The following is a 14,344-nucleotide window of genomic DNA, read 5'->3' as shown; positions in this document are numbered from 1 at the left end:
AAAAAAAAAAAAATGATGGCTAATACTTGGCTTGATAACAGCTATTCCAGAAATACCTGGAATGTGTGCAACAAATACAGATTTTTAGACTTATTTAATCAGAATCCCTGGAGTGTTGAGGTGACAAGAGAGTCAGTAGGCAGCTGGAAATGTATGGGACTGGAGGCCTAGGAATCTTGATTTTTAGAAGTTCCCTAGGTTATTCTGATGCTCATTTGTTTATTCTGAAAATATTCAGCCCCTGTGTTTCAAGCACTGTAATAAGCACATGGTATACAATGGATAACAAAATAGGTATGGTCCCTGTATTTATTCTTATAGGTGGTGAAGGTGACAAAAATATGCAAAAAGATGGAGTGATCACATTGGAATGAATGTTACAAGAGAAATGAACAGCAAGCAAATAGTGATACAGAATTAATGGGGAGGGAAGGGGCTTCCTTGAGAGGGGGAGATGTTAAGTGAAATTGCAGAATGAGAAGGTGTAAGCTATATGAGAAGGATTAAGTGCCTTCCAGATGGTCCCGAAGGTAGGAAAGAAATTGTTGAGTTCTAGGTGCCGAAGAGAAAGTCTGTGTAACTAGAACCTAGTGAGTAAATGGGATGAATAGCTCAGGATGAGGGTAATGAGCTAGAGCCAGGCAGGGCTATATTGTGCAGGAGTTTCTAGGTCCCTGGAAGATGTTTATTCATGCTTTATTCCAGCTTTGGAAACACAGGTGTAGAATGCTTAGGTCAATTTGAAATACTAGGTGGGATCCAAATCCTAAAGGGCTCCTGAAGGTTATGCTAAAGCATTTGGTCTTTATCTTTCTTTTTTTTAAAAAATTAATTATTTTTGGCTGCGTTGGGTCTTCGTTGCTGTGCGTGGGCTTTCTCTAGTTGCGGCGAGCAGGGGCTACTCGTCCTTGCGGTGTGTGGGCTTCTCATTGCGGTGGCTTCTCTTGTTGCGGAGCACGGGCTTTGGGCGCGTGGGCTTCAGCAGTTGTGGTGCAAGGGCTCAGTAGTTGTAGCTCATGGGCTCTAGAGCACAGGCTCAGTAGATGTGGCGCACAGGCTTAGTTGCTCTATGGCATGTGGGATCTTCCTGGACCAGGGCTTCAACCCGTGTCCCCTGCATTGGCAGGCAGATTCTTAACCACTGCACCACCAGGGAAGTCCCTGGTCTTTATCTTATAATGAGAAGCTATTGATGGCTGTTGAGCAGTGGCACAGCATCACAGTGAGGTGTTGGGAATATTAATACTAGCATCGTATGACAGTTCGAATGACCAAAAGCAAGCAGACCAGGCCACTGGGATGTGTTACAGGCTTCTAGGAGTAAAGTCATTAGATATTAAAAATACATAGCAAAGGATGAATGTTATTTGAGTTGACATATTCAAAGTGACTAAAGATCAGTAGGTAGCTGGCAATGTATGCTACTGGAATGCAAGGGAAGACTGGGCTGGGATAGAGATTTGGGAGTTGCCCTCTTAGTGTATATGAGTAAGGGCTACAGGGAAGAGGCGGGGGTGCCTCTAAGCCATCTGCACCGGACTTTTACCCTGGGCATGCTGAATCAGAATGTGTGTGTTTAAGTCTCGCAGGCTATTCTGAGAGGCATCTGGAACTAAGATCCACTCTCTTAACAGTGGAGGGAGGGAATGAGATCTGAGGGGAATCAAGTCTTTTTTTTCTAAATATAATTTTAATTTTTTTAAAAAAATTATTTATTTATTTGGCTGCGCCAGGTCTTAGTTGCGGCACGTGGGATCTTCGTTGTGGTGTCAGGGATCTTTTAGTTGGGGCATGCGGGGTCTTTAGTTGCGGCATGTGAACTCTTAGTTGTGGCATGTGGGATCTAGTTCCCTGACCAGGGATCGAACCTGGGCCCCCTGCATAGGGAGCATGGAGTCTTAGCCACTGGACCACCAGGGAAGTAGCATCAGCCTTGTGCTCTCTGTTAGCAGCTGGAGCTACTGTGAGGAATGAACGAGATAGGGATGATATTGTCTTACTGTAGGGGTGGTAGGCTAAATTATAGTTGTGATAAATGCTGTGAAGGGAAAAGTACAGGGTGCCGTGAGAATTATAGCAGGTAGACCTAACCTAATTGAGGAAATAAAGCAGACCTGAAAAGATAAACAAGGAGACAAGGGAAAGTACATCCCACTGCATTTAGAAGTGATGTCGGTAGCAGAGAGATGGTAAAGTTAAGCCAGTGTGTGGGGAGTTGAGCTTCCATTTAGACTCCTCTGCCAGCGTAAACGTCCTTCATTAGGGTCCTAAAATGATGGAAGGTTGCGAAGCTTGGAAGCACATCTTTTGAGTCAGTGTCTTTTATACAGTCCGAGACATTAAGCATTCTGGTGCCTTCTTTTTGGATTGTTCTCACCCCATGAGTTTACATAACTCCTTCAGGTCTTTGCTCAGATGTCACCCTCACACTTAGGTGACCTAATTACCCTACTTAAAAATGTAGCCCCCTCCTTTGTCTTGTGTTATGTTTTTTGTAGCACTTAACACCATTTGACACACTGTATAGTTTTAGTTTACTAGTTGTGTATTTGTTTATTGTCTGCCTCCAAGTAGACCATGAGCTCTGTGAAGGTAGGAATTTTAGACTGTTCTGCTCACTGGTATAGCTCCAACTCAAAACAGGGCCTGGTATTAAATATTTTTGAAATAATTGGATGAAGGAAATAAGTAATAGGAATATTACCTACAGGGGTACTGTGGAGAGAATGAAGGCTTTTTCCACACAGGGGAGGAACAATAGATATTTGACAGAAATTGTCACTAGGTGAGATGAACTGGAAGAGAAAGGGAAACTGAGCAGCATTGTAGAAAATGAAAGGAAATAAAGGACTTCGATGGAGGGGATAAGCTTCGGCAATAAAGAGGGACACCTTCTAAGACTAGAGAAGACACTTTGTACTGATACGACTTGTGAGCTAATAGCCATCGCCTTAGATATTTTTAAATCTTTTTAGGTGGAATGCAAGCTTTAGGACTTCATCTGACAGATCCAAGTCAACGTCTTGTTCAGAATTGTCTTTGGACTCTGAGGAATCTTTCAGATGCTGCAACTAAACAGGTAAATTCTGAGTAAACTGGTGCCTTAATGAAAAGAGTCAAGCTGAATATGTCCTGAGCGTCTGTTTTCAATCTCCATAGGAAGGGATGGAAGGTCTTCTTGGGACCCTTGTTCAGCTTCTGGGCTCAGATGATATAAATGTGGTCACCTGCGCAGCTGGAATTCTTTCTAATCTCACTTGCAATAATTACAAGAACAAGATGATGGTGTGCCAAGTGGGTGGTATAGAGGCTCTTGTGCGTACTGTCCTTCGTGCTGGTGACAGGGAGGATATCACTGAGCCTGCCATCTGTGCTCTTCGTCATCTGACCAGCCGACACCAGGAAGCTGAGATGGCCCAGAATGCTGTTCGCCTTCACTATGGACTGCCAGTTGTGGTTAAACTCCTACATCCACCATCCCATTGGCCTCTGATCAAGGTAAATTGTCAGTGAAAGTAGAAGGTTGCAGAATTGAAAATGAACTGCCTCTGACTATTATTAGATGGCTGTCTAGGCACCGGGCATTGGTAAGTAGGAGTTGTATGCTTTAGTAAATAGGAAATATGTCTGGGATGGAGGTGAGGGTTTGAAGTGTTTCTGTAGTCAGTTTTGCTTTCAAGTGATTGTGATAGATGTAGTGTGTTAGGAATTTTAGGGTAAGAAAATGGTTTTGTTGAGTTGTTTGCCAGTTCTTTAATCTTCCTTCTTTTCTGCAGGCTACCGTTGGATTGATTCGAAATCTTGCCCTTTGTCCCGCAAATCACGCACCTTTGCGTGAGCAGGGTGCCATTCCACGACTAGTTCAGTTGCTGGTTCGTGCACATCAGGATACCCAGCGCCGTACATCTATGGGTGGAACACAGCAGCAGTTTGTGGTAGGTGAATCTTAATAGTGACATCTGGCTATTTAAAAGGAATGCAAAAATCCATAAGATTCTGAACTACTGAGGTCATTGGCTCCCTCCATCCTCCTGCCTGCCTGAAGGGCTGCTTGCTATTGACTAAAAAAACTGACGTGTCTCTGTGGCTGCATAGAAGATAAGAAGGAGTAATGTGGCCCCTAGTGGTATGTCCTTTGACATGTCCTTAACATCGTTGCCTCCTCAATCGTACAATGGGGGTGTGGAGTGTGATTTACTGCTTTGGGGTCTCATTTAATCCATACAAAAGGTTCACATCCTTAGGAAGTAGCAGAGCCATAATTTGAATCCAAGTCTGTCTGATTTCAGAGTCTCTTATCCCCCACTGCAGTTCTACCTATAAATGTTTAACGTACCTTTTACTAGCTCTTCCAAGAGTGGTTTAAAACTATTTCCCTCGACTTAACGAATGCCAACAAATTACAAGACTAAGTAGTAGCATTTCTGGGATCTTTACCTATAATCTTAGCCTGAAACTTTGATGTCAAGTTTGCAGTCTTAAAACTAGCTTCATTACAAGTATCTAAAGACACTTCTGATTCCTCAGAATGTGTTTTAAGACTCAGACCTTCAAAGATTCTCTCGTATTTCATCAGGTTACTTTAGAGAACAAGACTTTACAAGAACAGATCTTGAGACTCTGATTGCTAGTTGTGATATGGATGCACTCATTAGGAGGCTTTGCCTTTCTCTATTCATTACTTTTGGTGTTGGCCTGTCTCCATGAGGTGGCTTAATAGAATGCAAAGGGTACCTTTTAAAATCTCTCTAGGAAGAAAGGAGCTTTTGTGTCCTTATAAAAATGAAGTTGAATATAAAAGCTGCCGCAAGTAGCAGAATTATGACCTTTTAAAAAACTCAGATAGAGGGAAAGGAGATTGTAGTTATATTTTGCAAAAGCTAACTTCCTTCTCCCGTATAGGCTATCAGTTGAATAGTCTTGGAGGGGGTGAGTGGATTTTCTACTGGCAGCTCAGTAGAATTTTAGCAGTTGGTGATAAAACTTTGCTAAGTTTTCACCAAATACACATAGATGTACAAAGATAGAGGGAGCATCTGAAGGAAAACACTGACATAGTCTGCACGTTACTTTCCCATCTTTGTGTATCTTTTCTTTATATATCCCTTTACCCAGAGTGATTGGTGCCCTGACTGTAAGAAAGTTATCTTTGGGATTCAGAGGTATATTGAAGCTGTGCTTTGCTGTGCACAGTACCGTGATGGGGGAGGGGTGCTGCTTGGAATTAGTGCTGACAAGAGGCCACTTTCAGAAAGTGACATTCAACTGAATGGAGTCCACCTTCATTCCTGAACTAATTAATTGCAAATTCGGGGGAACTTTGGGTTTATAATGTGAATAATCTAGTAATTGCTACTCAGAACAGAAAGCCTTTCAAGTATATAAACTTTAGAGAGGACAATGCCCTATTTATTAACCATATTTCTTTTGGTAGGAGGGGGTCCGCATGGAAGAAATAGTTGAAGGTTGTACTGGAGCCCTTCACATCCTAGCTCGGGATGTTCACAACCGAATTGTTATCAGAGGCCTAAATACCATTCCATTGTTTGTGCAGGTATGTTGCTTTTAAGTGAGGTGTTCTAGATTCTGTGTGTCAGTAGAATTTCAGGATTTTAAAGATAAGCAAAATATCAGGAAATTAGAGACCAAAATAGGGGCACCAGCATTTAATTTTTCATCTACTATCACCATTTCTAAAATGGCAGTACTGCCCATGCTTCCTGTTCAAAGTATAAAAAATAGAATCTCAGCGTGTCATGTCCTTTTAGTTGAATACATTTATGAAAAATTCCCTTCGTTTTTCTTGGGCAGTAGAAGGAGAAACACTGGGACTAGAACCTCAAGAAAGGAAGGAGACTTTCTACTCCACCTTTAGGGTTGCTCAGTTTTGAAGGGACGAAAGCTGGTCTGGGCTGCTAGAGCACAGGCCTCCAGCCACCTCTGGGTCTTCCAAGTTTTAGCTTGAATAAAACTCTGAAGAAAAGGTTCATAGCTAAAAATGCTCTAGAAAACCATTGCTCCTGAGCATCACTCAAGAACATAAATTTAGAGTTTATGATTTAATACAAGCAGTACAAATACCGCTTACACTCTGAATTGGGAATGTTTACAGTGCAGTGGGTGCTTGTCATGTTTTAACTTTAGGCTTAATTAGGTTTTGGGTGTATGTTTTCTCCTTAGCTGCTTTATTCTCCCATTGAAAATATCCAAAGAGTAGCTGCAGGGGTGCTCTGTGAACTCGCTCAGGACAAGGAGGCTGCAGAAGCTATTGAAGCTGAGGGAGCCACAGCTCCTCTGACAGAATTACTTCATTCTAGGAATGAAGGCGTGGGTAAGTAGGAAAGGAACCAGAGCCTTTAGGTTGTGTACAGTGACCCCCAGCTTCTCCTCAAGGACCTTTATTCCATCCTTCTCCCAGCAACATATGCAGCTGCTGTTTTGTTCCGAATGTCTGAGGACAAGCCACAGGATTATAAGAAACGGCTTTCGGTTGAGCTGACCAGTTCTCTCTTCAGAACGGAGCCAATGGCTTGGAATGAGGTAGGCAGCGTGAGCACGTTTATTTGGCTGTTTGCTAGAGCAGGTATAAGGCGGTTTGTGGTTTCCTCTCAAACCACTCAGTACACGTTCATTTGCACTGACTGTGTCCTTGGCTTGAATATTCATTCCTTACACTCTTTTAGCAACTGCTGTGAGGAAAAACTACAGCTTTAAAAACAGCCTATTCAGAACAAACAAGTTAGAATTTCCAAGGGAGACAGATGAAAAAGTTAGCAGATTAAAGAACATTTTTCAAAAGGTTGTTAGGAAAGAGGCAGTCTATTAACCACTGTTAGTTGGAGGTCGGTTTATCAGTACTTCTTAAAAAATGCTCAATTTTTCACCTACTTTTCTACTTGAATTTCTATTAATTTTTTCAGTATTTGTCCTCAGTACAGTTGTTCATTGAAACAGTAGAACCACCCTGAAAGTTTTTTCAATTATGGTACATAGTCATAAAGTGAATTATATTTGTTGAATGAAAGGAGAAAGATCCTGTATATTGTTAGGTGGAAAAAAAATAAAGCAAACTGCCCAACAGTGAGTAGTATGTTAGTTGGCTGTTTAGTAGGCAATCTTAATATGTTCCATCTTGAGCTCTGAACGTCCTCACCCACTCCCTTTCTCCAGACCTCTCCTCTCACAGTTAATGGCAACTTTGTTCTTCTAGCTGCGCAGGCTCTAAAAGTCTTTTCATATAACATATCCTGTCAGCAGCTCCTTTTGGGGGTAGACACTTTGCCTGTTTTGTTTCCTGTTATATTTCTAGCACCAGGAACAGTGCCTGGCACGTAGTAAGTACTTAATAATGTATACTTGTGGAAAGAATAAATTAGTATTTTTAATACTGTGTGCAATGGGAAAACATGTTTCTCTAGGTATCTCTAGGTATCTTTGAAGGGTAGAGTTTGAAGTATTTCTGTATTGTATACATCTGTATTTCAAAATAATTCTGCATTTTCTAAGTATTTTTATAATGTTTGAGTTCTTTATTCTTTTCATAATCTGAAAATAAGTATGTTTTCAAAATATTGGACAGTATGCTTTGAGTTGAGAATTTTCATTTTGCTTCTTTGCTTTATACCTGTTTATCTAGACTGCTGATCTTGGACTTGATATCGGTGCCCAGGGAGAACCCCTTGGATATCGCCAGGATGGTATGTGTCTCACATTTCTTGATTATCTCCAGATCAAGCTAAAGGTCCAAAGCTTTATCAAAAGAGCTGGTTTGCTCATCTGGGAAACCAGTGTTGGCAGGAAAGTAGTGGTAGCAATTAAAGGCAGTTCTTAAATTCTAGAGTCAGCAACAGTATCTTTATTGGAGCACAGGGAATTCTGAGCCACACACTGAGCAAGCAGTAGGATCACACCAATAAATATGTATCACTACTGCTAGGCCTCCGCGGTGCAGTGCAGGATGTTACAAGTCGCCTGGCTTTTTATTCAGTTTTTTTTGTTCAGAGAACCCATAATACCTGTGTCTACAACCCACCCAGGAAGTGAGAGTATGGAAACTTCTGTCCCCAAGCTCAGCTCTGGGACGGGTATTTACATAGTTAGCTTTGCAGAAAACTCTAAAAATACAATTCAAACCTGGGTAGTGGCGAGTGGAGCATAATTAGGGGTAGACCACTAACAGCTGTAATCTTACCTGGTTTTTCCTAGTTAACCACTAAAGCTTATAAGCTTCTTACCTTTCACAGGTACATGTAAATGTTAACCCTTAATACAAAACATATAAAGGTTTCATTGGAAACTGGCACGTTTTCTTTTGTGGGTGTCGCCTGGACTTTCTAACAAATAGATTAGTTGCCAGACCTCCTTGTTATTGCCTTCACCTCCTGCCATGACTCCTTGATGCCTAGGTGTCACACACAGTAGATTGCTTGCTGCTGCTCCCCCCTCAGGAACCTGTCCCTGCCTGGGTAAATGCCAGAGGCTCAGGACTAGAACCTGCTGGTCTGCCTCTGGTGGAAACAGGCTTTGTGTGGCCTCGTGGGTGGCCTGGCACTGGCACTTAGCTGAAGAAAGCCAGACGCTGAAGAGGTTAGAAAGCAGCGCTTTCTGACAAGCTTGCTGCCCTTGGATGTCCCTAACCTTAGTGTTCACTTCTATGTCTTCTCTCTCTCTCTCTCCCTTACCCATTTCGTTGCTACCCCTGACTCTCCTAGATCCCAGCTATCGTTCTTTTCACTCTGGTGGATACGGCCAGGATGCCTTGGGTATGGACCCCATGATGGAGCATGAGATGGGCGGCCACCACCCTGGTGCTGACTATCCAGTTGATGGGCTGCCAGATCTGGGGCATGCCCAGGACCTCATGGATGGGCTGCCTCCAGGTGACAGCAATCAGCTGGCCTGGTTTGATACTGACCTGTAATCGTCCTTTAGGTAAGAAGTTAAAAAAGCCAGTTTGGGTAAAATACTTTTACTCTGCCTACAGAACTTCAGAAAGACTTGGTTGGTAGGGTGGGAGTGGTTTAGGCCTATTTGTAAATCTGCCACAAAAAAAGATACATTGAAAGGAGATGTCTTGGAACATGTGAATGTTCTCAGATTTCTGGTTTGTTAACGTGGTCATGTGTGGAAGTTATTAACTTTAATGTTTTTTGCCACAGCTTTTGCAACTTAATACTCAAATGAGTAACATTTGCTGTTCTAAACATTAATAGCAGCCTTTCTCTCTTTATACAGCTGTATTGTCTGAACTTGCATTGTGATTGACCTGTAGAGTTGCTGAGAGGGCTCGAGGGGTGGGCTGGTATCTCAGAAAGTGCCTGACACACTAACCAAGCTGAGTTTCCTATGGGAACAATTGAAGTAAACTTTTTGTTCTGGTCCTTTTTGGTCGAGGAGTAACAATACAAATGGATTTTGGGAGTGACTCAAGAAGTGAAGAATGCACAAGAATGGATCACAAGATGGAATTTATCAAACTCTAGCCTTGCTTGTTAAAATTTTTTTTAAAATATCTGTAATGGTACTGACTTTGCTTGCTTTGAAGTAGCTTTTTTTTTCTTTTTTTCTTTTTTTTGCAGTAACTGTTTGTTAGTTTTTTAAGTCTCTCATAGTGTTAAGTTATAGTGAATACTGCTACAGCAATTTCTAATTTTTAAAAATTGAGTAATGGTGTAGAACACTAATTCATAATCACTCTAATTGTAATCTGAATAAAGTGTAACATTGTGTAGCCTTTTTGTATAAAATAGACAAATAGAAATGGTCCAATTAGTTTCCTTTTTAATATGCTTAAAATAAGCAGGTGGATCTATTTCATGTTTTTGATCAAAAACTTTATTTGGGATATGTATGGGTAGGGTAAATCAGTAAGAGGTGTTATTTGGAACCTTGTTTTGGACAGTTTACCAGTTGCCTTTTATCCCAAAGTTGTTGTAACCTGCGGTGATACAATGCTTCAAGAGAAAATGCGGTTATAAAAATGGTTCAGAATTAAACTTTTAATTCATTCGATTGTGTCACCTTTTTTTCCTTGTCACTTAGTGGTTTGCGAGGGTAATAAATTATTTCACTATGTGTCTTCCTCAGGATGAAGTTGAATAAACTTAAGTAATGATGGAAAGAGCCTTACTGCTAGTAGACGGAATTGTTTGTTTGCCAAGCCTCTTTAGCACTTATCCCTGGGTTAAATTGCACCAAAAGTGTTTCAGCCTTGAACGTTGATTCTGAGCTTGTGTAAGAAGAGGGGGGAGTCCATCGTCTCCAACTGAAGGACTCTGGGCTTAGAGCCTATGGCCAAGACTCCTTCATCCTGGCTGCAGCCATGTGTATAATCCTGCCCACGTGACTAAAGGCATCTAGTTCTTTGGCTTTCAGTTTTGTCCTGTGTTGCCCAATAGGCATCCCCCACCCCAGACTCCATCACATGGTTTCATTCCTTTAAGGTAATAATGAAGAATTACTCACCTGGATTTGGACTTCAAGCACCTTCACAGAAGTGTGACTCATTTGGAGCGGGGAATTCCTTCAACTCCACTTTGAACTGATAGTTAAGATGGTTTACCTGCCGATGTTTATCTGAACATATCAGAGAGAACTAGAATGGGCCTTCTTCCATGCTCTCTGCCAGGTGAGCCTGTCATCCTGGTGGTAGGTCTGACAAGCTTAGTTCATCCCTGAGGGCAGAGTCAGTAGAGCTGTTTGTTAGAACTTGTGTTTTGGGCTTTAAAAAGCATGGAACTGTTTTGTGCTTAGGGAGGGCTGTTTGTTTGTGATTTACTGTGTATTTAAAAACATGTATTCAGTACCCTTTTGTTGGATGAGGACCCTTTGAGAAAGCTTTATAAATTCTTCCCTGTGGTCTAAGATGTAATTGGGATTGGAGAGGAAACATTTGTGTACCTGGTGAGGGGGCAGTTGTGCCTCCAGTGCATGACACAGCGAACCAAGGCAGCATTGCATAACTATTAGGTAGGCTAGAGCTATTGGTTAGAGTGAAGATCTCTAGTGAGTTCAGCTTTTAACATAAAGAACCACAGCAGGGTGGTTTTTTTTTTTTAAACCAGAGAACATTCCAGAGCTTTGCCTAAAATCATTATAGTTTTGAAGTTCCATGTAAAAACTTTACATGAAGGTTAATCTGATTCAGCAAAGGTAGTTCTGCAATGCACTTAGAAGGACAAAGAGCCAAGAACGGCAGAGACACTTGTGAAGAATAAGATGACAGGAGGACTTGTTCTGTCAGCTGTCAAGGCCTAACTGTAAAGCTAGAGGTGGTTAAATTTACACTGTTATTGGCATGTGTGTAGAAGTATACACTAAGGGAACAGAATAAGATGAAGACAATAGACACTTTAAGGGTAGCACTGGAAGTCAGTGTGCAAAAGAGGGACTTTTTAGTAAAAGTGTAGAACAGTTAGGTAGCCATTTGGATAAAACTGAAATTAATGCAAGAAAAAATCCATGATCAACAAAATATCAGAAGCCCTCACTGGAAGCCCATGTGTCCAATAATTTGCAAGAGAATGGCCGCAATGCAGTAAAAGACCACAGCTTCAACCCAATAGTATGGGTATATCTCAAATATGATACTGAACAAAAGCAAGTCACAAATGCATGCCGTAGGACTGCACTGGTGCAAAGAGAAAGGCAAACTGCTTTAAGGAGATCATCCAGAGCTGGTAAAACTAAAGAAATTAGTGCCCCCTAAGAGGCAAGAAAATTTAGATTACCACAAAAAAACAGAACAGTGGTTACCTGGGGATGGAGGTGCGTAGGACATCTGATCCCATTGCAGTGACCACCAATGAGCTGAAAAATGAAGCTTTTCCATGTTGGATGAGGTGTTCTAGACATGAGGCTTTGATCTGGTTATTGGAATCCTTGACAGTGAAAGATCTTGAGATAAGTATGTCTTGATTAGTGTAATAAAAACAGAAGATCCGAATCGTGCCGTATGGTTTGTAAACCAGCAGAGAGCTGAGTTGCTCCACTGCAGTTGTTTTGTTCTACTAGGTGAGAATCTAACTGCTTGCCTTGCTTGAGTGAACACCCATCAAATGCAATTAGAAAATAATGGGGGCGGGAGGCTGAAAGGTAGTGCTTCCTTTTTCTTATTCATCAACGTCCTGTGTGGTGTCCACTCCACCTCCCCACCTCATGCGTAATCTACAGGGGGGTGACTGGCCTCCTCTGCCACCTCAGCATCAAGCCTCTGAGAGGCCAGAGGCCAGGTGTGAAAGGCCAGCCTTCTTCCAGGTCACATCAAGACTCCACACCGCCCTGGTCCCTATTCTGGGCCAAGGCTGGTGCTTGTTGCCCCTTCCCTCCCTTGGCCTCCTGGAAGCTTGAGGCTGTTGGGGCCAAAGCCTCCTGAAACTCAGTGAGTCTTGTCCCCACCCCACTCCAGACAGGTCTCCCCAGGGACCAAGCCTCTTTGGGCTTTTGTAGCTTCTTGCCTCCCCCTTCCCTACCAGTTCCCTCCTGAGGCTCCTACCTCAGCCCCTGCATAAGTCCATTTATCAGAGAGATTTATTTCTACATATTTTTCTGTTGTTGGAGGAGGGAGAATAAAGGGCATTTTGCTTCAAGCGGAGGCAGGAGAGACCCAGGTCCTCTCACTATCGCTCACTATGGACAAAAGCCTTAGCCACCAGAGCCTCCACTTCTGAGCTGTCCCACAGGGCTAAGAGCTGCCTTGCATTCACAAAATTGACCTCAGAACCTCATGAGGTAATAGGGGAAATCTCATGATAATATGGGAAACAGGAAGAGCTAGACAAGCCCAAAGAACCGTCAGTCAGTAAATTCTGTTGCTGCGTCCTACAGAGCCACTTGCTTAGCTGCCAGATGACTGTCAGTTCCTCTCAGGATACCCTCCAGGCCAGAGGCACCCCAGATAGATCGTCACAGAGGGACAGCTCACTGGGCACCTACTCTCAGGCTGTAAGTTGAGGCAAGGTCTCAAAGCTTTGGGCCTGTTGTTAGGGAAAGAAGGCAGCCTAGTGCAGCCACTCGCCGGTCCGCTCTGCTCCGCTCCATGCAAGGCATGCTCCTGCTGCCTCCTTTGCCCCCTCACCCTGCAACTTCAGTGATGCCATTCATCCCTGGGGGGCTCAGCCGACGGACTACATGTAGCCAATTAGCAAACAGCTAAAGCTTGGAGGTGGTGGGAAGAGGAGGGCCGGTAGTTACCTGGGTCTGGGCCTCTGGTCACTGCGAGCATCCTGAGAGCTCTGATGGGTGGCTGGGGCCCAGGTCTTCTCAGAACTGGAGCCGGGGAAGCCACAAAAGGGTATGGGCCTCTCGTGTGGGGCAGGGAAGGGCACCGCTCTCCGCCTCCCTCTTGTCTACTCAGCCAGACTGCTCATGTCCCCTGCCTCAGCTCATTAGGATTGGGGCTGCTGCTTTCATAAGGCACCTTTGTGAGAAGGACAAAAAGGAGGACATAGCCTCATGCCAGGGTGCAAAACTTGGCGTGGGCTAGCTTTAGCGCCTGTCACCCTGCGCTGAACACCCTTGGTGGGGTACTAGCCCTGCTTGGGAACATCTCCTCCTTGCCCCTTGCCTATTCAAATACGCCTTTCCTCAAAGAGGCGAGGCTGTGGGACTCAGGGCCAGGCACGGTCCACTTAACGTGGTTCTGGAATTTTAAAACTTTCCTCCTGTTTCACCTTAAGCAGCAAAGACTCCTCCCTGCTCAACTCAAAAGGGTAGCGAAAGACGAATTCGATGGCTCTGAAATACCTTCTGGGGGACTCTAGGTCCAGAACTCCAGGGTGCTTCCCCTAAGAGCTGAATGAAAGAGGAGAGAACAGATTTTCTGGGAAAACAGGGAGAACTGTGCCTGTTCCCTGGACCAAAGAGGCAAAGCAACAGGAGCTGAGGGCCAGGCCTCCAGCTGCTCCCCATCAGCTTCCCCCACCCCAGGAACAAATCCAGCCAGGCCAGGGCCACCTGGGTGCACAGCCTGGTGATGGGCACATTGCCCAGCAGGACTTCCTGTGGGCAGTTAGGAGGCTATGAGAGCAGAGGACACTGCCTGCTCCTGGGTGGGGTTCCCCCCTTACAGCCCTGCTACTCAGCTCGACTCTGGACGTCCCACTGGCAGACACACAGGCTGCGGAGTCCTAGTCCCGAGTTCAACCCAGCAGTGGGGCCTTGGGCAAGTGGACTGGCTCCTCTGAGCCTCAGTTTTCTCACCTGTGAAATGGAGATAAGAAGGTCTGCTTGGCAGGTGGTGAGGTTTAAATAAAGTAAGTGACATCCACGCCTTTGACAGAGGGGGGCACGGAGCTGCTGTGTTTGTTACAAAGCCAAATGGAAGCTGGCACATTACCCAGATCAC

At 43.8% G+C, this 14,344-nt stretch overlaps 1 protein-coding gene and 1 non-coding gene across 5 annotated transcripts in view; one reads left to right on the top strand and one right to left on the bottom strand.

Moving 5' to 3' along the window:
- CTNNB1 (catenin beta 1) overlaps positions 1-10,009 on the top strand; it is a 42,290-nt gene extending 32,281 nt beyond the window's left edge. For 2 of the 4 annotated variants that reach the window (XM_067753982.1, XM_067753985.1), the window contains 8 exons: positions 2,976-3,079; positions 3,160-3,498; positions 3,777-3,935; positions 5,435-5,554; positions 6,181-6,331; positions 6,419-6,540; positions 7,637-7,697; positions 8,712-10,009. In XM_067753982.1, the coding sequence (XP_067610083.1) occupies positions 2,976-3,079; positions 3,160-3,498; positions 3,777-3,935; positions 5,435-5,554; positions 6,181-6,331; positions 6,419-6,540; positions 7,637-7,697; positions 8,712-8,920 (1,265 nt within the window). In that variant the 3' untranslated portion in view covers positions 8,921-10,009. The remainder of the gene's footprint in view (positions 1-2,975; positions 3,080-3,159; positions 3,499-3,776; positions 3,936-5,434; positions 5,555-6,180; positions 6,332-6,418; positions 6,541-7,636; positions 7,698-8,711) is intronic. The other 2 variants (XM_067753984.1, XM_067753983.1) reach the window with 2 other exon arrangements.
- On the bottom strand, positions 1,848-1,920 carry TRNAR-CCU (transfer RNA arginine (anticodon CCU)). Its single transcript has one exon. It is a non-coding gene; the product is annotated as a tRNA-Arg (tRNA).
- Positions 10,010-14,344: the final 4,335 nt, after the last annotated feature.

This window comes from Pseudorca crassidens, chromosome 10 (genome assembly GCF_039906515.1).
Source record: "Pseudorca crassidens isolate mPseCra1 chromosome 10, mPseCra1.hap1, whole genome shotgun sequence".
Lineage (NCBI taxonomy): Eukaryota > Metazoa > Chordata > Mammalia > Artiodactyla > Delphinidae > Pseudorca > Pseudorca crassidens.
The sequence above is the reverse complement of the archived record's forward strand: the minus strand, read 5'-3'. Positions and strand labels throughout refer to the sequence as shown.